General features: G+C 35.9%; 2 protein-coding genes and 2 pseudogenes across 2 annotated transcripts; 1 reads left to right on the forward strand and 3 right to left on the reverse strand.

The window, feature by feature from the left end:
* The first annotated feature begins 2,122 nt into the window (after positions 1 to 2,122).
* Positions 2,123 to 5,759, forward strand: LOC120121908 (annotated as a pseudogene).
* A 552-nt stretch (positions 5,760 to 6,311) lies between these two features.
* On the reverse strand, positions 6,312 to 18,519 carry LOC120121864. The gene is made up of 2 exons (XM_039141156.1): positions 18,015 to 18,519; positions 6,312 to 6,323 (listed from the first exon to the last, which is right to left on the reverse strand). The coding sequence occupies exon 1, from the start codon at positions 18,490 to 18,492 to the stop codon at positions 18,025 to 18,027; it is 468 nt and encodes a 155-aa protein (XP_038997087.1). The 5' UTR covers positions 18,493 to 18,519; the 3' UTR covers positions 6,312 to 6,323; positions 18,015 to 18,024.
* On the reverse strand, positions 10,044 to 10,756 carry LOC120121863 (annotated as a pseudogene).
* LOC120121910 (alpha-glucan phosphorylase, H isozyme-like) lies at positions 18,499 to 19,688 on the reverse strand. The gene is made up of 5 exons (XM_039141187.1): positions 19,546 to 19,688; positions 19,376 to 19,467; positions 19,113 to 19,233; positions 18,866 to 19,039; positions 18,499 to 18,606 (listed from the first exon to the last, which is right to left on the reverse strand). Exons 1-5 carry the CDS (start codon positions 19,633 to 19,635, stop codon positions 18,499 to 18,501), a joined length of 585 nt encoding a protein of 194 aa, XP_038997118.1. The 5' UTR covers positions 19,636 to 19,688.
* Positions 19,689 to 24,694: the final 5,006 nt, after the last annotated feature.

Below are 24,694 nucleotides of genomic sequence, written 5' to 3' on the forward strand. Positions count from 1 at the left end.
GACATGTCCACGCGAATACTATCTTTTTAGAGAAAATTCTTAAGAAACAAATGCAATACCACCAGTCGTTACGATTTTGGACTATCGCAACGAACTTGGAATAAATCGCAACGCGAACTTCGACTATCGCAACGAACTTGGAATAAATCGCAACGCGAACTTCGACTATCGCAACGCGAACTTGGAATAAATCGCAACGCGAACTTCGACTATCGCAACGAACTTGGAAAAAATCGCAACGCGAACTTTGACTATCGCAACGAACTTCGACTATCGGAACGCGAATTTGAAATAAATCGCAACGCGAACTTGGACTATCACAACGAATTTGGAAAATCGCATTGCGATAGCCGAAGTTCGCGTTGCGATAGTCGATGTTCACGTTGCGAATCTGGAAACTGATTTGCGATACCGGAGATCGCGTTGCGAATTATCGATCGCATTGCGATTTAGTTGGTGATTTTGGCAAATCCAAAAAAAAAGGTTAAAATCGTATATTATAAGGCATTTTTGGTCACCGAGGTTATTTTCTCTAAATGATATGACCATGAAATTCAATATTTGTGGCAGGAAAGAGTGGTTTAACATGTTTTTGCAGTAGCTCGAAGACATTTAGCGGCTCAAACAGTCGAGTTGTTTTCTGAGTTATCCCCCGGGTTTTTCTTTCACGGGTCTATTGTTGTCTGGTTGAGGATGTTCCTTCATCAAATCTTATTCGAGTCCCACGGAAGGCATTTCATAATTCGGAGGTCTCTTACGGAAGTTGCTCTCAACCTGGTGTTGGGGGTAGCCTACTATCTTACCTCCCCTTACCCCATACATATAGGAAAAGGGACAACCAATATGTTTTATTGATTCGAGTATGTAGAACCTGAAACGATGCATTATAAAGACGTTGAGCTTAGAATTTAGAGAACTTATATTTTTACATCCAAACTTAATTTTGCCCATCTTTGTAAAAGGCTTTCTATATAGTACGATTAAACACTTGGGATTAATGCTTGGAATTAATATATTTTATGTTTGTTTAGGGTCGGGTTAATGTTTGGGATTAAGATATTTTATGTTTGTTTAAATTCGATTTAAAATGACTCTTGAATTTTATCTGGCTTGTAGTTGTAAATGATTATGATTCAAGTTTATTTTCGACCTTTCATGTTATTTCTTATTTTCTTTTTTATAAAAAATATGTATTCTATTTTTAGTTTGATATTTAATATTTTTACATTAATAATTACTGATATTTATAAAAATATATATTAAATATTAAATAATATTTTTTATGAAAATAATAAATATTTTTAATTTATTATATATTTTTGTATTAATTATTTATTAACTACTACTGAAATTATATATATAATATGTTCAGTTTTAATTAATTATTGGACTTGATTTAGTAATTAAGCATTTTCTTAATTTAATAAGTTTGAAATCATCCAATTTTATTTTTATTTTCTTTAATTTTCATTTATAAAATAACATTTGATAAAAACATGTTGACCTTGAGCTAAGCGGAGGATCTGATTCAATGATTTGTAGATCTTAAATTCCTCTCCACATGTCCTTGATTTGATCCATTGGTGTCAATTTTGTTCTCCATCTGATATATTATTATAAGCATAAATTTAAATAGTTAAATAACCCTATAATAAAGTCGCTATTTATTGTTTTTAAAAACAAGTTGGATTCAAACTTGATCCATATTTTAAATGAGTTTAATTTCTTTGTATAAGTTAATTTTTAGATTTATTATTCTTTCTAAACCATCTTATATTTAAACTAATATGGGCCACGGTACAGTCCATGCATGCATGTAAAACCCTAAACCCTTACATCGGTGTGAAGACTTGACCACAACCAATTGTAAAGAGCACAGAAAATAAACCTCAAGGCCTTGAGGTGGGGAAGTTAATGTTAGCAAAGTCAGGTGAATGAGTCATTGATATGTCTCACAAAATGTAACAATCAGTATCTGATGGATTCACTGTATGCTGTTCTTATCATCGGTTAAATCTGGAGCACCACCCGATTCATAACTTTATTACATTGGAATTTAGTAGGTTTGAGTTTGGATATTTAACATCCATAATGGCCTGTTCTTAGGGCACTATTAACGAGAATGACTGCTTCATTCCAAGTTTTTAGGTCAGAGAAGTTCTCAGATTGATCCAAATAAAACGTTAAATTGATGTGTTCGGTCTTCACAGTTGACATCCAAAAAACACTGTCTCTGTTTGAAATTTGGAACTGCATTAAAAACGCTTACCTCTTTAAACATTTTCTTTTGAGCTACCTGAAAGAGACATACGAACCACCCTTCAGTCCATACGTAGCCCATTCTACACAAAATTGATCTTCTCATTTCACTTCATTATTAGCTGACTTTTACTCACAACTATTTATTTTTAAAAGTTTATATTTAAGTATATTAAAAGTTTAAAAAGCCAAATTAGTATTCCAAACACATGGCAAACTTGTAGGCAGTTTCAGACTTTCAGTTCGGACCAGCTGCCTGGTAGTAAGTCTCCTAGTTTACTTTAACCCTCTGTATGAACTCTGAGGTAAAACGTCATAACTCGTTTTTCTCATTCACCGGTAGTATATATATTGAAATGAAGAAGAAGAAGAAATAATTCGGACCAAAGACCACTTCAACGGGTCATCGCCTTCTTCGACAGTAGGCTAAAACCCGACAATACAAACTCAGTTTCACACAACTCCAACTACCGTCTCATCAGGAATCCGTGGCCGGTAATCTCTATCAAATGGACCCGCAATCGGCGGCTGAAAAGGCCGTTTCTGTTATCGGATACGGGTACGACTTGTCCAAGGATATCAGGCTTTCGGCTGCCTGCCGGGCCCTTCCGACTCGAGATTGATCGAACTGGACTCAGCAGCAAGTCGGGACCTGGTTTTTCCTGGTGGGATTGTTGTAAAAAATGTGCCCAATTCGATTAAATGTGATAAAGGCGAGCGTACCAGGTTTCATTCTGATGTTCATTCTTTTAGTCAGGTAAGTTTTTGGCTTCATGTATTTGAGAATTATAGGGAAGTTTTACGTTTTGTTTGCTAATTTTGGTTTGTGCATGGTGTTCTATTTGACCAAAGTTTTCAAAAGAGCTGTTATCATCCTTTCTTCCTGTTTATGTCTTTTTTCTGGTTCTTGCATATCTTTGTTCTTTGGAAGTTGTTTTGAACTTGTCCTCTGACCTTTTACTATAAAGAAAATACAAAATGCCAAACAGTAAAGAAGCCCGGGGTCTGACTTCTGAGTTCTTTTTTCTTTAGGCTTTGCATGATTTATGTGTTGCTTTCTTTGAATTTTAACTTGGGGGTCATTTTGTGCTAGATGTCAGAAAAATTCAACCAGGATCTATCATTATCCGGCAAGATTCCATCGGACTTATTCAATGCCATGTTTGATTTCAAGGGCTGCTGGCAGAAGGATGCCACTGCCGCAAAAAATCTTGCTTTTGATGGTTGGTTCATAACACTGTACAATGTTGAGTTGGAAAAAACAAACATAACATTGTCCGAGCGTGTGAAACAAGAGGTGCCTACTACATGGGACCCTGCTGCCATTGCTGAGTAAGTCCATTATAAAAGAACTTGAGCAAAGCAATTGTACTTGTAACTTTAGTGCTCTCGTTGGCATCAACTGTGGGTGTTAGTATTGATATTTTTTACTAAATCAGTGCCAATTCTGGGTTTTCCCAGGCTCATCGAAAAATACGGTACTCACGTTGTTGTTGGGGTTAAAATGGGAGCTAAAGATGTTATACACGTAAAACAATTACAAAATTCAAATCTTCAGCCCTATGAAGTGCAGAAAACTTTAAAGCAATTAACTGTTGAAAGATTTTCAGAAAATATAGCAACTCCTCAATTCTCGGAAAAACCAAAGGTAAATTTCATCTTTAAATCCGAATGATTTGTACATGCTTATTTCTTGACATTATCCACATATTCTTCGTGAAAGAGCACCATTAACAAGGCCTCGGAAATACCTTTTTCCTTTTCTTTCTAACTATGTTTTCATTGATTGCTTTAGGAAGAAACTTATATGCCATGGGAACTTCAAGGGGTGCTTGCTGGATCAACTAGACCATCGGTTGATACTTGCTCAAAGAATAATGTAAGTTTCTATTTTAAATGCTGTTTAGGAATTGCACATGTAAAGAAGCAAGTTTTCTACTTTTTCTGTTTTGCAGGACATTATGAATATCTATATTCGAAGGGGAGGAATTGATTTTGGTCAAAGTCATAGCCAGTGGCTATCGACAATATCTCAGTCACCAAATGTCATATCACTGGCCTTTTCTGCCTATTACTTCTCTATTGAACGGTGCTCGGGGAAATGGATTTTTAAGCCATGCAGTGAACTTGTACCTACGATGTGAGTCTGCATAATTGTTATACTGTCAGTTTGGTCTTTTCGACGTTTCCAAGGTTAAATGTCTTGATGGAATTACGTATGAGTGATTTCTGCAAACTGGATTTTCCTTTGTCAGTTGGATTTTGAATTGCAATTTCATACTTTGGGTGATTGTTTGTGTATATGAAAGATGATTGTTTTCACAAATCATATTAGAGCACCTTAATGGTTGATGATATTATGCAGATAAACCACAGATAGAGGAACTCCATGTATTTCTAGAATTTCAATTACCTCGACAATGGGCTCCCGTATACGGAGATCTGCCTCTCGGTCTCAAGCGCAGAAAACAGGCATCCCCATCACTTCAGTTCACTTTTATGGGGCCTAAGCTTTATGTTAATACTGCAAGGGTATAATTGATGTTTACATTGTTAATTAACTTCTTGTTTTATAGTCTGCCGTCCAACCTTCTGAACATGCTGATAAAGTGTGGAACCATCTTCACATCTTATTTAGGATATATCGCCTTCATGATGTTGCAAGATGATTGCCATGGTTAATATGTATCTGCAGAACCCATGCATGTGATGTGACTACTATTCTCGTTCGACTAATTCCCGACTTCCATATCTGCTAATTGCAGGTTGATACTGGAAACCGACCCGTGACCGGAATACGCCTATACTTGGAGGGTAAGAAGAGTGACCAACTAGCAATCCATCTTCAGCATCTCTCAACTCTCCCTACAACCTTCCAGCTCTCAGATGATCTAAGCTACGGGTGGATTGATGAGCCAGAACGCGGGTACTTGGAACCCGTCAAGTGGAGCATGTTCTCACATGTATGCACCGTCCCCGTACACTACAGTGGATCCCACTTTGATGACACAGCTCCTATTGTGACCAAAGCTTGGTTCGACGTAAAGGTTATCGGAATGAGGAAAGTTCTGTTCCTGAGGCTTGGGTTCTCCATGGCGACCTCTGCTAGGATCCGTAGATCGGAATGGGACGGACCCTCAACACAGTCACGAAAATCGGGGATCTTATCGATGCTGATTAGCACAAGGTTCAGTTCAGGACTGAATGAGAACTAGAAGCCGAGTAAAGTGGACCTAAATTCAGCAGTTTTTCCAGGAGGCCCACTTCACCACCCAAAGCACCCAAAATGACGAACTTCGTAGACACGAAGGAGATGGTCAGAGGACCTGAGGACAGACCTGGATATTGGGTGGTTACTGGAGCCAAACTTTGTGTAGAAGGTGGCAGAATCTCAATCAGAGCGAAGTATACATTGGTAACAATAATGTCGGAAGAAAGTAAGATGTTGATGTGAGAAAAAATCGCATTATTTGTACGGCTCTGTAAGTAAATGTAATCATGTTCCCTTTACTTGAAATTCAAGATATCAATTGTTATAAGCTCGTTCTTCTGAGTTACGGTTGAAAAAGTTTCTAGTTCTTCTAACCGAACCTTACTGCGCTTTCCTGGAGACAATTTTAGAAATGTATATGAATGCAGTGTTTTTAGGGCAAAGGAGCATCCACTAAATGCTTATTATTGGACTTCATCTTGAAGCAACCGATTATGGTTAACCAATAAATGATGAATTTAATAACAAAAAAATAGTTATGAATATCTAAATAAACAATATTATTAATTAATTCAAAAACGTTTTTAATTACTGATGGAAATTTGATAATTATTTATAAAAAAAAATCTTACAATAATTTAAATTTAAATTATAAGAATATCAAAGTACATCAATGACATTGGTGGGCAGTTGGAGTTGGCGAAAGTTATTAAAGTACATTATCTCGTGAAATAAAAAGTTCGAGAACATTATCTCGAGAGTTTTGCCTTTTATTCCTACAACTAGACGACTTGGAAGGAAACTACAGGACTAATAAGGTCTGCGAGATGTTGAGGCACAAACACTGAGACTACTTGGTTTAGGCTACTGCGCTTGGCGAAAGTTACTAAAGTACATAGTTTTTGACTTGATGAAGCCAGGTGACACTAATTTTTCGCAATGCAAAGATTGATAGCCACCTTGACCACAGAGCCCTATATGGAACCGAGATTCAGGATCCATCCCGGTTCATGGTGTGCTGTAGCTGGCCCGTCTTTCAAGTATACGCTTGAAATCAATGTCAAAATTAATGATATTAAAATGAAAATAACATTCCAGTTTCCAATTTTTCAAAACAATGTTCTTGGAAGGTTAAAAACAATCGTAATGTCTAATTTATGAATACCAAGGAAGGAAAAAGGAATTTGGTAGAAGACCACTGAAATCAATCCAATCGCTTTGACTTCATCCTGTTTCTGGATATCTTTCGCAGAGCACCCAGTATGAGAGGAATGCAAATTCCCTGAGACGTATCTGCATTGTGTCTTCTGGATACATCCTTGCAGTTGCAGGCACCACTTACCGGTAGCCGCCTATTACTCTGATGGGTACTGACTGTGTTCCGTAAATACAACGGTCTTCTCTCATCTGCTCCCAGCCCGATTAGCTTCCCCAGAGATACACTGGTATCTTGGGAAAATGACGCTGAAGACTGGCCATGCAAGAAATCGTATGCATTGGTAAATGTTTATATATATTCATTGCAAGGGTTGAATTCGATCGAGTAATTGGAGGAAGAAAACGTTGGTTCATTGATATTACCTCGGTGTCAAGGTTGGAAGAGGAGAATGAGGAGAAACTGCTTGAGGGAATGTGCAAAGAGTATGCTTGCACCGAAGGAGCCGCAACTTGGTATCTTTCTTGTAACCCAAGGCGCATGGTCATTATCTGTAGCCCAAGTGGCCACCCATTGGACGTCTCGTGATTCTGCGAAAACTTTGAATCGATTATCAAGGGGAAAGATTTTAGTTTTTGTGGCAAAAGGGCGTAAACTTGAAAGAGATTGAACAAAGGAATAGTGGCAAATGCCATGGGAGGAATGGATGGCAATGTTGGCAGGTGGCACAGATTAAAAGTTTAAAACAAACTTTTTTAACATGTCTGTCTAATTTCCTTGTCACACAACTGTCAGTTTCACCTTCGAACACAAGCCAAAACCCGCGTTCCATTCTGATTTAACAGAGACATCAACATGACCTGGGATTTTCCTTTGCAAACAAACTTCCTAGTTAAGGTTCAATGAAGATTTCTCTTACATCAAACTAACAGTTCTAACTTCTAATTGCGTTACCGGTAATCACAAGGTCTGGAGCTTAATGTTGTAAGAACGTCGAAAACATGGATTAAAGTCTAAGCAGCTGCGACCATGAATTTCTTTAGAAACGACACCGATCCGACTCTCAACTTTCATGATACATATATCAGACACTTCCTTTCAGCACAAATAATATAGCAAGCCGAAACCCCCGCCGCCGGCCCTGTTGAAGCTTTCTATAACAAGAAGGGGCAGAAGGACACGTGGTGCTCCTTAGAAGAAGTGAGAAGTAATTTTTGTCCAAATGTATTGAAATTTCAGCGTAAAAACCTAATTAAACTAATGGGGGATAATAATGGAAAAAATTAAAAGGGAAATAACATAAAAAATTGCTATACTAAATTATGGATTAAAGTTCGAAAAATTACACGGCTCATAGTATTTAATATTTTTTTTGGTAAACAAAGTATTTAATATATTAATAAAATATCAAGTAGCAGCAAATTAAATTAACATACATACTAATGCATTTATCTGTACATTTTTTTTTTGGATAAGTAGATTTTATTACCCAAATAAAAAGGTTTAATGTACAACAATCCTCCCAATTGGGAGGAAAACATAAGTACAAACAAAAAGATTAGTCAATATTTCAATAATTACAAAGTCTGGAGTTTATATAATCAAGTCTACTGAACTCTTTGTCTCTGATTTTTAATCGAACTAGCTCTTTTATAGACGTGAGGAGTTGATCTGCTGTTCGTGATCCTCTGTTGAAAATTCTTCTATTTCTTTCTTCCCAAATGAAGTATATATAAGCAGTCCAGGCGATCCTTAATATAGGGGAAAGGAGAGATCTACCTTTCCATGTTTTAGCAGCCCATTCAATCCTTGAATCCCAAGACCTGTGAGTATCTCGCATGCTAGATAGATTCATAATAGAATTCCAGAGATAAGTAGCATAATTACATTCAACAAACAAGTGATTTCTGGATTCATGATCCTCATTACACAAAATACAAAGACTATTGGAAGCAATTCCCATTCTAATAACTCTATCACAAGTAGGAAGGCGATCTAGAATGGCCATCCAAGTGATAATGTTGAGCTTGGGTATGTGAAGAGGAAACCAAATCACTTTATGCCAAGAAACCTTGTCTCTATGAACTCTAATATCTTCCCAAATATCTTTCGTTTTAGTGACTACCAATAAAAGATAATAAGAATAAATCAATTTTCATACGTTTTAAGACTACAAATCAACCTCACACTTCATGAATGTTAATTTTGAAAATAAAAATGTTAAGAGGTTTAGAGGTGGATGATGCACTGATAATTTACAGGAACTATTAATTTATTGAGAGTTTTTTTTAATAAAATGCTAATTAATACATTTAAAGCTTTTATAAATAAAATGCAATCTTTGCAATTGCCAGAAGAGTGAACATTATTTACAAACCCATAAAAGATGGTTCCTGGTCCTGGTGGAGTACTGGGTCGAGTCTATCCCTGGCCATTTGGGCCATTCTTTATATTTTTTTTCAATTAATTTTATTTTATTAAAAATCCCCCATCAAAGAAAATTTGTTTGATAAATTATTTACTTTGCTTTCTAGCATTACTGGTACAACTTAGGGAAATGTGGGCTTCTCAATTTGCATAAAGCAATATTTTTGGGAATAATAGTATGTTATTATAAAAATTAAAATTAAACTTATTTTTAATGTCGGCAACATGATTACGCCCACAATTATATATGGGTAAATAAATTCCTTCTTTGTTGAACTGGGTTCCATGTCTAGAGACATTGTACCCCACACATTTTGCCGGTCCGTTTTAGTTAGGTTCGCCTTCAACTTTAAGTTCTTCTTTTCAATATCTTCATTAAGGGTCTGAAACCAACCCTAGCAATTATCTATACCATTGTGTACATTCCACACCGACTTAAGAAACAGTAGCAGTACTTTTTTTTTTTAAACTAAAGCAGTTGTAAATATTTGGATATTACACCGAGTTCATATGCATATATTATAAATAAAAAAGACAGATGATCCCTAAAGGCTAAAGCCTGATAAGACAAATAAAGTAAGGACAAAAGAGATAAAAGCACAAATCTATTCGTCATTCATGGAGTGACCATCTAATTAAAATACATGCGTTTTCCGCTCTCTTCTTCTCCCAATTTTTACTTTATTTAGTAAAGAAAAGTTAAGGTTAAATTATTAAATTATTAATTAATTTAATAGATTCTTATTAACCCAAATTTTAATTAAAAAATCATTAAATGTTTTATTATTAGAGAACAGACCAAGGCACATGGCATTTATGAGTTATGTTGAGTAAATTTACATTCACCTATTTGAGGAAATAGTGATTAATTACTCAACTGTTTACCTTCAAAGCACAATGTTATCACTTGTAAAGATAGTGATGGGAGGAGGAGGCCAAGTTATCATCACATGGAAGCGGTAAACGACTAGTTGGCTAGACACTTTCCTATCAGGGCTCGAACTCTTCCTCGGTATCCTCGAACTCCTCTTGGTTCTGGTTGTATCTTCCCATGTTGTTGTAACGGTTCTCATCGAACTCGTTCCTTGAAGCAACTCTCCTTGTGTTCTCGAACTGGTTCGGATAATAGTTTCTCTCACTCTTAACATCGTAGTAGTACTTTCCATTCTCCAAGTACCTGATGTCGCTCATGCCTTCCTTCTCACCATTGCTGTAACCATTGTTGCCGTTGTATTTGTTCTGGTTCTCCTTGGTGCTCCATCCTTTCTCGGTGAACCTGGCCTTGCCAAGTTTTTCTGCTCAGTGGACTCGTAGGCGTTCTTGTTGTAGTAGTTAGTGTTTTTGTTTTTGGAGCTGGATTCGGGAATGCAGTTGTAGGGTTCATCGGGGTGGTATTTAGCAGGGGTGACATATGGTTCATAAGTTTCTTTGGTGGTGAAACTGGGCTGGTCTGTGCCTGTTCCGTGCCCGTAAAGGCCATAACCATTTTGGGTTTCGGGGATAAACTTTGCTGTTGCTCTTCTGGGGTTTGGGTCCCATGCTCTTGATCTCTTGTTGTTGTCTCTTGCTCAATATTGGTGTTAACTGTTGGGATTTTGCTGAAGAATTCCCCGGCATTGATTTGCATGGAGAAGAGGGCAAAAAGGAAGAGTAACGAGATGAATTTTGGTGAGGAAGCCATGGCAGCAGCTAATGCTCTGCTTTTGCTTTCGGTTTACTTGTGTGTGTGATGAGAAATTGCGATGATATAAAGTGTTTGCATAGGAAAGAAGGGAGGGCAATTGGGGGGGGGGGATGGAGTGATGAATGGTGATGATTGTGGTCCCTTTGCACGACAAACAACTTTTTCTTTTTCTGTTATTGAAAAAAAAACTTTTTCTTTTTCTCCACCGTGGTAAACAGATATAACGTGGTTTGGCTATCTCTCCCCAGTGTGCACATTTTCACTAAAATTTTACTAAGATGTCGCTTCGTGCTACTAATAAAGTATTTTGATAATCATTTGCAACTCTTCGAGTATTTCGTATCGTTTAACCCAAAGCTAGGCTGATTTTTTTCCGTCGTAACGTCAAAATTAGTCTCCAATTTTTATTAAAATAGGTATTTTGTCCTCTATTCTATTTTCTAAAATATTTTAGTCTCTAACGTTTCATTTTTTTTAAAAAAAAAGATCTCTAACATTTGACAAATTAATCATTTTGCCCCTTATTATTATTTTTAGACATTTTAACCCTCAAAATTTCATTTTAGGTTAAAGATGTATAAACTAATAGTTTTCATCTATAAAGGGAGTTTTTTAACCCAAAGTAAAATGTTGGGACTAAAATGAATCCAAAAAAATGAAAATTATTTTAACTATTTTAATAAACGTTAGGAGTTATTTTTGGTATTATGCTTTCTTTGGAATATAATATAAGACGTATACTCGTAGCCGATAAAACAGGTTTGACATAGTGGATGATAAAAAGAATAAAATAGTATTAACTATTTGTCTAATTATTAATTCAACTCCTTAACTTTATAAAAACTGACAAATAAATCTCTCTACTTTAATTTGTTAACATTTGATCTTCAGACATTATGAACATTGACAAGTAAATCCACTTGAATATTATTAAATCTAGACATTAGATTGTGGACCTGAAAATCAATAATTCGGTAATTCAGATGCACGAAATTAGCAACAATGAAACAATTCATATGCAACGTGTTAGCAAAAACAGAAAAAACAGTTCATGTGTTTACCAACAAATGAACCAACTTCTCAATTTATTATTATATATATTTTTACTTTTGATTTATAAATTTATCATATCATCGAAGTCCTTTATTCGTGTTAATCACTCATTTGTTTTCTTACCAACAACACGACGGTGTGATTTATTTTATTAATATATAATGATGATATAAATTTTTTTATTAATTATGACATGTAATACTTAAAATAATTTTTTTAAATTTTATTCATAAACAAATAACAAACCCCCACTCTCACGGCCTCAAATCAAGTAAAAGAGAAACGAAATTAATCAAAGTTAATACAGTTGGAAATAAATTAAGTGAAAGCATATAAAACGGGGTGAACGACGGAGCAAGAAACCCTCCAAAACGGCGACAGATTGCGCTAGAAGGAGAGACCTTTCGACGACATTATAGAAATATCCAGCTGCTTGTGCAATCCAAGTATGAAATGGAAGAGTAAAGGAGACGGTGTAAACCAAATACGTTTCTTCATCATCTTTTAAAAGTAAACCAATTCAATTAAACTTTATATTTGTCTGGTTTCCGTAAATATATGAAATTAAAAGTGGGCAATAGGGTTAGAGTGGGAACATCATCATGGATAGTCTTTATCTGGTCGCCAAATGGTTTTAATCAACTTTAACAATATGATTGGGATCGTGTGGCTCGTGCCCTGAAAATTAAGCACCAACTGCTCAACCCTAAATCAATACCAAAGTAAACATAATCAAGACAAGAATATCAAGGTTGAATTTTTGGTAGTAAGTGGTAACAATATTTTTAAGCAAACAATTAAATTTGGAAGGGGTGGGTTTAAAGAAACTTGATAGCTATTTTTTAGTTTGACTCGTGTATTCTTTTTTAGTAAATTTCAGTAACAATCCAAATAGAAAAGAGGAAAAATATATAAAGAATTGGAGATTTAGAGAAAGAACATAATAAGAAGGATAGAAGCAGAAATAGAAGCAGAAACAGAACGGCTAAAGAGAGCCAAACAAATTTATTTCATTTCATATATTTTTCATATCTTCTAACCCCAAACATGTTATATTTATAATCTACGAAGTCCAAACCCGAAAATCCAACTATTATTTATAAAAATCCCATTACAATTTCATTGACTATTATAAAATTTTAAGTTTGTGTATGTCTTTTATTATTGAATTTAAACTAGGTCAATTTAAAGTATTGAGTTTTGGGTTGAATTAGGGCACTTGGTTCTTAAAAAGTCAATTTTAATATATATTTTTGGGCTCTTACTTATGCTTCATTTTATTTTTACCTTTTTGTTTTCCTTGGATTAAGTGAAGATGAGTTGCTTGATTAACGGTGGGGAAGCTTTCAGCCATACAAAGACTCCGGCCAATTTTGAAATTAAAAGAAGAAGAAGAAGATGTTTTCCAAACTCCAAAAGCATTAAAAATACAAACAAGTTAAAAAGAAAAGAAACGCCGGTATCCACTGGGTGAAGTGAATGTAAAGTGATTATTAGTGTAGTGAAGTAGAAGCTGTAGAAATAACATGTTACTATTTAAATTCAAACCTGATTGACGCCAATATATTTACATGGATTAAGAGAATTTCTTTAAAATAAACGCATTATATAATTTCACTGATGAAAGGAATATTATTATTCCTAAATATATTGAGTTCAAATAACTATGTATATCAAATATATATATTATTAATATATTAAGTTATTAACATATTCTACGTTGAGATTTTGCACGCTAAATAATAGGGAGATTTTTTACGAAAAATCACCTTTTAATATTTTATATACATGTTAGACAGTTTATCTAGGTTCTTCGGGACCTATAGACAGTTGCCAAGGTTCTTTATGACCTCTGGATAGGTCATTCGGGACAATTATACGAGCTGTGATGACAGTATAATAGTGTACAACCTCAATGTACTCACATACCTTAAGTTCTCAAAAGTATACATGAGCTAATACATGGGATTTTGATAGAGTAAATAAATCAATTGATGTGATGATATGTGTGATCTGTTGTGAAATGATATATGTATATGTGTGAATTGATTATATGAAAGGATACATGATATACAGAAATGATAAGTACAAGATCATATGATAAATGAGTTAATGATTATGATAGAGATCATGATAATGATGGTATATGTGCATGTATACATTTTGTTATATGAAATGTTTTATGATTTCCATTATATGTTTATATGCCTCACTAAGTCGTAGACTTAGCGTGTGATTGTTTTACACATAGGTTTCGAGATGAATAAAGAGCAACGTGGAGCAAGACAGGTCAGTTGCTTCTTACCGAAGATTATATCAGAAAAGAATTTTGAATTATTTGTATTTTGGATAGTGAAAGTAGTTGGCATGTAATTAATGTTTTAAATGGTATATGCTCTGACAAGTTTTGTAATTTTTAAACGTATATATGTAAACAGTAACTTATAGTAATGAAAGTTTAAGTGTTTTGTGAGTTTTATATGTATTGCCGAAAGTTACTGTAGCAAGGGTATCGATATACTGTAGCAGGGTATCGGTACCATGGTTCAATTTTGGAAAATTTTAACATTCGGTACTGTTCACAGTATTGTTCATTAATATTCACAGTAATGTTCATACCGTATATTACTGTTCATAAAAACGTTTTTGACTTAAATTTTTATAATGAAACACAATTTAATCATATATGATCATATTTTCTTAATATAAATCTAAATGTTCTGTTATTTTGCAAGAATAAAGGTTTTGAAATGTCAATGTGACATCTCGGACTCGTATCCGGGTCGGATACGGGTTGGGGTGTTACAATTTTGGCATTCCTGTATAGGGAGATGTGTCGAACGACTGACTACAGGAAAAATGCTATCGGCGGATGTCTCTTTCTGCTGCAGTCTTGGGCATAGTATCGATTGCCTTTTTTATGTCCTGTTGTGAAGAACTCGTTCGTATTTACACTACTATTGAGGAAATAATAAAACTGGTTTCGTATATTAATCATTTTATCCAATGTATAATAAAAAAAATTCCTTGAATAGGTGGTCTATTGACAGGAAAAATCATCGGGAGCTACCTGATGATTTAGAAAAAATGAGGGTGCTAATTGATCAGAATGTTGGCACAGATGTATGCATTTTAATGTTTAAAAATCGATTTTGTATTATACTTATATAAATAGATTATTATTTTGATAAGAATTATATATATTTGTTTTAGTTTGAATGAGTTCCATATTCTAATGATGATGTGCATCCCACCTGAGTTGAGGGGCCATTAAATGTTTAGATGGCGTTGGTCCCTTTGATATGCTATGTGATTGTCGAGTGGCACTACACTGATCGCTTGCTCCGGCAATTTGGTTTTGTACAACCAATTCCGGAAGAACCTTACAATATGGACGAGTTGCATAACACAGATCGACGCGGCAAGTCGGATACAGATTGGTTGGTGAAGCAACAAGAATGAGTTGTGATGTGAGAGGATCGACATCGGCGTCTTCCTCATAGAGAGCCCATTTATGATGACCTCTTGACGGTTGCAGATGATTATTTTGAGTAGTTCAACAGTAACGGGAAACCATTTATGCTTTCCGAGGATGCACAAGGGCGAAGTTTTCAGCGACGTCGATAGAGACGTGCATTGTCACAACCCTATCGTTCCCCGACTCATGGACGAAAAGTAGGTGCTTCCAGTTCGTAGTCAGCTGCACTACCAGAACCTTCACAGCAACCACCGTCTACAGCGACCTACACCCCACAACCATATCTGATGTCGCCACCGTCTGCAGTGAAGAACTTGATCATTATGGTATGCATGAGAGGTTTCGAAGCCCACAATTGTCCCATGATTCAACCTCTGCACCAGCCTAAACCAACTTGGAAGTTCATTGTAAGATGCATCCCATTCGCCGTGAAGTTTTTTAATGGCCATCTGCTTTGCCTTCCATGCTTTTCTGTATGAGACGGAATACCTATACTGTGATTGTATAGCTGAAATCAACACAATAATAGCTATATGGAGCTCGCTTTTACCATGGGCATGATGGCTTGATAGATCACTTCAGAGTCCAAGTTGGGATGATCTTGGTTGATCCCTCCAATACAACTTGTGTGAGGACTGTTGTATACTATTAGTTCTCATATGTTGTTTTTCCTCTTCCTCTTCGATACGCGAACCATCCAATTGCATCCGTTTTCACGTCGGACACAGTGACATACATACTTTTCTGGCATAGAGCGGTCGACTCTGGATTGAACAGAATTACGGATATTGTAATTTTTTATAGCCATCATCGCTTCTTCTTTACTTGAAAACTCCATGCATAAAGATAACTCACCATTGTTTATTGATGAGTAAAATCCATAGTCACCGAGATTAAGCATATATGCAAATTTTGGCTCGTACATTGCACCATAATCAGCTTCATACATGTACTGGAGGGTTAGTTTGTGTCACATTTGAGGGAACTTCATCTACATCATCATCATCATCGGAGTTGAATTGCAGTGATTCTGGGTGAATGAATAGTCTAGTCTCAGCACCATCCACACCTGGCTCACGAAGCGGTTCTTCTAGTGGAAATGATGGTTCATCCATGCTCTCCACATTTAGGTCGAAGAACCTACTACTTGCACGCATTCCCCTTGAACTAGAAGGCATATCGACATTAAGATCGAAAAAGCTCGCAGTCAAATGCCTCCCCTGGAGCTTGAAGCTATCGTGTCAAATGGAAACTACACAGATTGTTGCGTCGATGGCATCTCCATATTAAGGTTAAAGAAATTTGCAGATGAATGCATTTCCCCTTGAACTGGTCTCGATGTTGCTATACGGATTGTTCATGGACCCACCTCAGTACAGATCGTAAGGAGTTGCTGATGAATGTCTCCCCATTGAAGTTGATGAGACGACAACATGATGCAGATTTCCCATTATGGCATTAAAATCATTACACATTACTGTAGTCGGGCTGTTAACTTGATCAACTTGTTCAGCCAACCCATAGTGGTAGCTTAATGACAGACCCCAAACAGCACGCACTTGAACAAACTTTGCATACATCTCAATATTGGCGTCTGAATAATTACTTTGAGAATCAACCATCATTTCGACGTCATCATTGTTCGATAGTTCGAACGCTGTATAAGTTAATGGCAACAATGATGTTGGAAATCTGTATTGCAACGACAACATTCTTCTAATACTTCCAACATGAACATTCCTTGAAATCTTCGTTATCAGCTCCTCAAGAGTTATGTTTCTCTTGAATGATATTTTAACATAATGATTTGATACGAAAACAACGTAGGTTTCATCTTCTCGAATTTTTCCATCATAATAAAATATAGCTGAAATTCGCGCCATTCTTAGAGTTTGAAAGTGCGACAATATTATATCTGCAAAAAAACTGAAACAAACCTAATTAAATAAATAATATATGAACGAAAATATAACACAATAAAATTTTTACACATAAACGTAAATAATTTTACATATAAACGTAAATAATTTAAATAATATAATTTTATATTATTACCGTATCGGCAAAAATATTTCGACATATGCTCCCGTTTTCCAATTTTACAACTACAAAACTTAATTGAAAACAATTAATACAATATTTTTTTCAAATAATCATATATAATTATAATAAATATTATCAAAAATTTACCTTATAATGAAAGATCAAATGAACTTCTGAATAAAATATAAAAGGATTGCCGGATGTTTTTTACTGGTTGAAAGGATTATTGTAGTAGTTTCTTGGTTAAGAGGGAATTGTGAGAGAGTTTAAGGGGGAATGAGTATTTATAGCGGAGAGACGATGCTTTAAAGTCGAGAAGTTCAGATGAAATTATGCAAGGCGCGACCCCTACACTGCGCCTTGCATTATGCATTTGATAATTGGAAGGAGTTGCACCGCACTATACTACGTGGCATAAGGCGCGCAGCACGCCTTATCCAGTGTGTATAAGGCGCGCGACACGTCTTATCAAGTGTGTAACCATGTTAGCATAAGATGCGTTTCAAGGGGAACCCCTTACCCCACATACAAAGGATGATAGATCGATAAATAAAAATAAAAAAAAGTATGTGTCAAGTATATAAAGTATTAAAAGGTGAGTTGTCGGAAAAATCGCCAAATAATAGTGTGCTTGAGAAGCATATTGAAGATAAAGAGATCCAACAAAAGCGACAAAACATAAGAATCTAGTGGTTATTATTACAGGAAATTTGTCAATCATCTATAAGAGGAAATGGGTTGAACAAGAGGAGAAAGAACAATAATGCATCAGGAATCAAAATCGGAATCAAAGGATTGATATCGCTTCCAAGGCGTTTCCTTTTTAGCCTCTTCCTAACATACTCCATCTTCTGCGCATGCTCCCACTGAGCTTCATCCACTCCCTTGGCCAGAATCAACGGTGGGGGCTGACTGTAAGGGCACTTGGACCTCCAGGAAGTTTCGGGAAGACCCAATCTTGAGATCCTTTTGAGGAAAAGAGAGAATCCCCATTTGAGGTGGAGGGAAGGGAAGGCATGGGAGTTGGGTTTATTGCAGAGAATTGGAGGGAAATCCCAGTTGAGGAAGCATGGAATTTGTGTGGAGATGAAGAGCTGAGAGTGGAGAGGTGGTGAGGTTGTGGGGCTTGTCAGGATGTGGGTTAAAGCATGGAGCTTTTGCTCCAATGTCGACTCTTCCATTTTTGATTAGTTAGCCCTTGGGAAATGAAGGTGACGTATTTGAAGGGCTTCTAGCAAGGCCTCAAACACCTCAGTCAAGGAAGGAATAGTCTTATTGCGAATCAATTCACGTCCCTATTTACGGAACTAGATATTGTCCACAATCAAAATTGTCAGCAATGGGCCAATCAGTAATAGAGTCACTAATATATATTGTTTCTGAAATTAACATTATTTACAATTTCATTTTTTTAATAATGTTCTGTTGATACAAGTAAAATTCTATCAACAATTCTATCAACGAAGAATACGATACAACGAATTATGAATGTGATTAGCTTTTACAAGGGAAAGCATAAAGCTAGGAGTATCAAAAAGGACAGCAAAAGCATACCGATATTATTGAATGTAGATTTATATGTAAAACCAATCCCACACCACATGTGAGGGCGTTTTCAGCATACTCTTGGATTGTCCTATCACTGCTAAATCTCCCAGAGCCAGCTGCACTAAGTATACTCATTCTAGTCCATCTCTCTTCATCAACAAACGCTTTATCAGCGGCTGCCTGTTCATTTCAACATACGCCACAATTAAAATGCAAAACCCTTTTCCACCCCCATGCAAAACCAACTATTTACCTGGGCCTCTAGATAGCTTGCAAAATCCGCACCAAGTAGAAAATAGTCATTCACACCCTCTATTTTGTCGCACAAAGATTTGAAATACTCTTTTAACCTAAAATGACCGTCTCGGATCATCCTACATACATAATAGTAACACAATGCCACTCAATCATACTCTACCAGAAAAGCAAGGTTGTATCTCCTTTCCTTTACTGATAAACTAACATGTAAAGTATTGATAAAGCCATAAACTACACGGAAATGATTGAATATAATACCTTACAACACGCAAAACTTGAAGAGGAACTTTAAGAGCGGGTCCTTTCTCCCGCAATGCAACAACTTCATGCACTGTTGAACCAAACAGAAACAGAAAGAAATCTGATCAGATTTATAATCCTACTAATATTGTTGATTATGTTTGTATCGGTGGTGGTTTAGCACTTACCATGTTATCCTGACCTATTTCTTCAATCATTTCAATTGTAGAACCATCTGATGTGGCTAAAAGTAAACATCCATTCATCAAAAATTTCATGCTGCTGGTTCCTGATGCCTCATGTCCTGCAGTGCTGGATTAGTAGAATCAGGAAACACCTTAGGTAAAAGAAGTGTGTATCAGAAGTAGACAAGTTGAGTTGAAGTTGATTTAGTTTTAGTAAAGTATTTCTGGAAAAAGGGCTCGGGGGTGGAGACTGGAGAGAGTAATTCTACCCCGGCCAATCACTAGGATATTATATTGTATCATTCCACCATACTAATGTTTTTGAGCTGCTTAATCTTTACTTTTGACAATTAATCTAGCTTTGCTTTTTAAATATAAGAAATATCATTCATTACATAAGATTAACGAGAATTAATGCTAAACGGATATGATTTTTGACCCAAATTTTCGGTAAATATCTTCTCATTTTATACTATTAATCTCATACTCTCAGTCGTCTATTTCCACTAATCCAACAGTCCTAAATCTGTGTACTAAAAAGTTTTACACTGTGTAATTAGATCCTATCCCACATATATATTTAACGAGGCCAATAGTTGACTGTACATAAACAAGTAGAACCCCAATCAGAAAAAGAGACTATAGCCGCTAAAAAAATTGTTAGTACCTTCTAATGTGCAAAACTTATGCATACTGTCATAACCATTTTTTTAAAACAATTCTTTTATCGTTTTAAAAATAATTACGATTTTATTTTTGGAAAATTTGATGATTTTGGATTAATTTGAACTAAATTGAAAAAAGTCGCCATCAACCTTTGGGTTAGGTAGATCGAACACCTAAAAACGTCTTTCAAAAACGATTTTAAGAAAAATCGTTTTTTAAGACAAAAGCTGGTATGTGTTTACCAAAAGTTTGATTAAAATGGGTTCGGGAGTCGGTTACGTGTAGGGAATGATTTGCACCCCCACAGCGCCCAAAATTGGTACCTAAACGATTATACAATATTGGGAATTATAAACTCAAAAATATATTTAAAATATGATCCTTTTATTCATTCGCTTTTATTTAAATAAGTGTGAACAATCGAGAAAACATTTCCTTTATAGTTATGAGACTTTCTCATAGATTCCCCTCACATTGAAATATTATTCTCAAATTTTGCACAGAAAATAAAATAAAAAATGAATATGAACAAAGATGAAAAATAAATAAATAAACATGAAACACAGAAAATTATCGAATATAAAACAACCATTTATGTGAAAAATCCTTGAAAAGATACATTCCCTTTAGTTGAGAGATGACCTCGTAGATTTTCCACATAATAAAATTTTATATTTTCATATATTAAAAAAATAATGATTATTTATATAAAAAAAACAAATCACTGGAGCATGTCCAGAAAAATGAAGAAATATGTGATTCAAAGCTTTTGCTTAAGGGAAATGACCATCCAGCTCAGTTGGTAGAGCACAAGGTTTTTAACCTTGAGGTCGTGGGATCGAGTCCCACAGAGGGCATTTCATAATTTGGAGGTCTCCCACGGAAGTTGCTCTCAACCTGCGTTGGGGGCAGCCTACTATCTTACTTTCCCCTTACCCCATTACATATGGGAATAAGGGCGAACCGTCTTTCGGTTGGACCCCGGAATTGGGCTTCGACTTGGAATAAACGATTAGGAAAATGGAATTGGAGTCGCCACTGATCATTTATTTTAATCAAATGGGTTGATCGGATACCTTATTTCTTACCTGATCTGCGTCTTACCAAAGATGTGTCGGATTCGGGAGTCGGTTACAGTCAAAGAAGGGTTAGCACTCTTGAACTGCCCTTTCGGTACTGTGTAATTTCCAGTTGTCTTAAATTAAGAAAGTTGTAAATTAAATTAAAAGATAAAATAACGATCCAAATTACTTACCTTATATTGCTTAAATTGTACCCTTGAAAGATCAAGAAATATATTAGATAAAGAATGCAAATAAAACACCTAAGGAAAAATGGAAATAATATATATATATATATATATATATATATATATATATATATATATATATATATATAATAGAATACTAAAAATGGTAATGATATTAAAGAAAACACAAAGAATGTATATATATATATATATATATATATATATATATATATATATATATATATATATAAAAAAGTAAATAATATATACAATAAAATAATATAATAATAAATATAGATATATGCGTATATATTTGATTAAATATCAAGGAAAAAATATAAAATAATAATAAATAAAATATAGTAATTGCAAACGAAGGATTAAATTAAAAAATATGAAATAGAGGGACAAATTAGAAGAAAATCAGGGTTTGAATTTGATTGTAGGGGTTAAAATAGAAGATTTTAAAACCAGAGGAGCTCAAAGAGCTGTTTACCCCTTTTGAAACAAAAACACACGGGTCTAAGGCTGTATGGGTCGGGTCGGTCGATTTTAACGGGTTGTATATAAGTCAAAAATTGGTTTTAAAATTTCATTTTCTCATTCTCTAAGCCGAGGCCCTCCCCATGTTCCTCATTCTCTCTCACGTGTTCTTCATGCTGAAGAACACGCTGCCGTGGTTCTTCAAGAACCCAGAACACGACCACCGTATGCCGCCTCGCCACTGCCGCTGATCGGCGTCAAAATAAAAAAAAAGCTTTCATTTTTTTAAAGCTCTCGATGCCCTCGTTTTGAAAATCTAAATAGTTTCCTCAAAAACAAAGCCTCGGGGTGTGAATCTGGGTTCCAAAACTTTGAAACCCTCTGTTCATCGGCGTGTTTAGCGTATTTTGGGTAAAAAAAAAGGAAGTGAAACAACCAGATGAGCATGCAAGATAACCATCAAAAGGTAAGAACTTTACCTATTGTTCTTTCGAAAAATTGCAAAAGAAAAGCTCCGATTTCGCTCAAAATTGCTAGTAATTTTCTGCTTGTATTTCGTGCGTAATCTCTGGGTGTATTGTCTGTCTTGTTTTCTAGTTTACATGTAATTTATAGCCTCAGATTTGGCTATTTTTAGAGTCTGATTTGGACTCAACTACTTTTCTTGTTGGTGCTTGAACATTTCTTGACTTGATTTGTTGGTTTGTTGTCGAGGAAACCGACGTTGGTGAGACGTGGAGCATGAGCAGACCAAGAGCTTCGTGTGTGGCTGTTACGAGGACAGGGGCGTGCAAGATGAGGAGTCCTCGGTCAAAGGACTTGCGGCGCTGGGGAGTGAAGGCTTGCTAGGGTTTCTGGAAATCCCACGCATTTGGGCTCACGCAGTTGGGTCTGGAGCAGCTGGGCCTCGTGCAGTCCGCTTCTGGGCTTGATACAGAAACAAAACAAATGTAAATTTAGTTTAATAAAACAATAATAATATATGTGTGTATTATATATAATATATGTAATAAATTTATGTTAGAAAAAGTGTGTCTACAGCTGCCCCTCTTTGCCCATAGTCATGTAACGGGGATAGGGCAAAGATTAAAAGACACACTTAACATACACGTATCCAAACTTAACACCATCTATATAGGGTTCAATTCCCATCGAATATCCTCTGTTGTAGAGTTGAAATCCAACATTATGGCTGATCTGTTGATTTGGATTAAATCACGAAAAGACCCTCTCGTCGTGAGGTTGAGTCGGAACTGAAAAATCTTGAGCACGAGATCCTTCGTTGTGAAGTTGAAATCGAACTCAAATTCTTTGTAAGTGGCCTCTGAATTATCTTCTGGCTCAAGATACTTCGTTACGAAGGTGAAACTTGACCCGAAGACTTTGGTGTTGATGTGTTACAGATGACTCATTCGTCGTGAAGTTGGGTCATCCTGTTTGTGAAGTTGGAATTGTATGGTCATTTCTTCGTGAAGTTGAGCCTGGGAATTGGATATCCTTCATCGTGAAGTTGAAATCTAATGTAAGTTGCGTTGTTTAGGCCAATATCCTTCGTCGTGAAGTTGAAATTGACTCTGAAACTGGAAAGTGTATTGACAGTCAGCCGCCCCTTCGCTGTGAAGTTGAGCTTGTGCTGTCTTGAGTCCAATATCCTTCGCTGTAAAGTTGAAATTGGCTCTGAAATTGGGAAATTATTTGTCGACAGTCAGCCGCCCCTTCGCTGTGAAGTTGAGCTTGTGCTATCTTGAGTCCAATATCATTCGCTGTGAAGTTGAAATTGGCTCTGAAATTGGGAAACCCCTTTGTCGTGAAGTTGAGCCCCGAATGGCACAATATCCTCCATCGTGGAGTTAAAATCGCGGATGTGTGGGTACGATTCCCTTCGTCGTGAAGTTGAAACCGCGGATGGCCCCTTCGTCGTGAAGTTGAGCCTTGACTTGAACATCCTTCATCGTGAAGTTGAAATCCAAGTATTGTATATTGTGGGTGGACACGATTCCCTTCCCCGTGAAGTTGAAACCGTGGATGACCCTTTTATTGTGAAGATTGGCTTCGAGTTAGATATCCTCCGTCATGAAGTTGAAATCTACTCTCGAGCAAATTGTGTCGCTTCGAGTTCAATATCCTCCACTGCAAAGTTGAAATTGACTCTAGCTAAAACCTGAAAAAGTTATGCATATATGTGATGTTGTGAATGCAATGCTCTTACGTGTACCTAAAATGCACATGCAACATATGTTATCTTGGGGTTCTGGAGAGAAATCTTGATCTCTGGTTGCCTGTCTGGAATCTTGAAATTCCGATCCCCGGTCTTGATTTCTTCAAATGTTGAAATTTGATGTGCATATTTTGTTTTTTTATCCTTGATCCAGGAAATTCTTCTCGACCATCTCAAATATATGCATGAGTCTTGATCAGCTTCCGGGTACCTGTACTTTTCAATGAATCTTTGTACAGTAATATACGATTATCTTTTGCATAAGTAGATAAATCATTGAGTTTAAGTTCAATTCAAGATGCTCGAAAGGATTTGATTTGGAGAAAAAGATTGTCTTTATTCATAAGGGAGAAAAAGAACAAATAACACATGACAAACATTTTGGAAAATGAATACATGATGAAGTATGAGATCTCGATAATGTGGGCACTTCTGAGCTGAAAAGCCATCAGGTGATTTTGAACACAGCCTTTGCCAATGGATCTTTGAAAATGCGACAACGTTATGGAGAGTGCAACCTTTCTCCAACTTGTTGA

The sequence above is a fragment of the Hibiscus syriacus genome, unplaced genomic scaffold (genome assembly GCF_006381635.1).
Source record: "Hibiscus syriacus cultivar Baekdansim isolate YM2019G1 unplaced genomic scaffold, ASM638163v2 tig00110383_pilon, whole genome shotgun sequence".
Lineage (NCBI taxonomy): Eukaryota > Viridiplantae > Streptophyta > Magnoliopsida > Malvales > Malvaceae > Hibiscus > Hibiscus syriacus.

Bases quoted from the DNA above. Each gene is read 5' to 3' on its own strand.
- LOC120121864 (XM_039141156.1), bottom strand. From the start codon at position 18,492: ATGGAAGAGTCGACATTGGAGCAAAAGCTCCATGCTTTAACCCACATC.
- LOC120121910 (XM_039141187.1), bottom strand. From the start codon at position 19,635: ATGAAATTTTTGATGAATGGATGTTTACTTTTAGCCACATCAGATGGT. The intron at 19,468-19,545 runs GTAAGTGCTAAA...GATTTCTTTCTG, and splicing joins AAATAGGTCAGGATAACATG to TTTCTGTTTGGTTCAACAGT. The intron at 19,234-19,375 runs GTATTATATTCA...TTATGTATGTAG, and splicing joins CAAGTTTTGCGTGTTGTAAG to GATGATCCGAGACGGTCATT.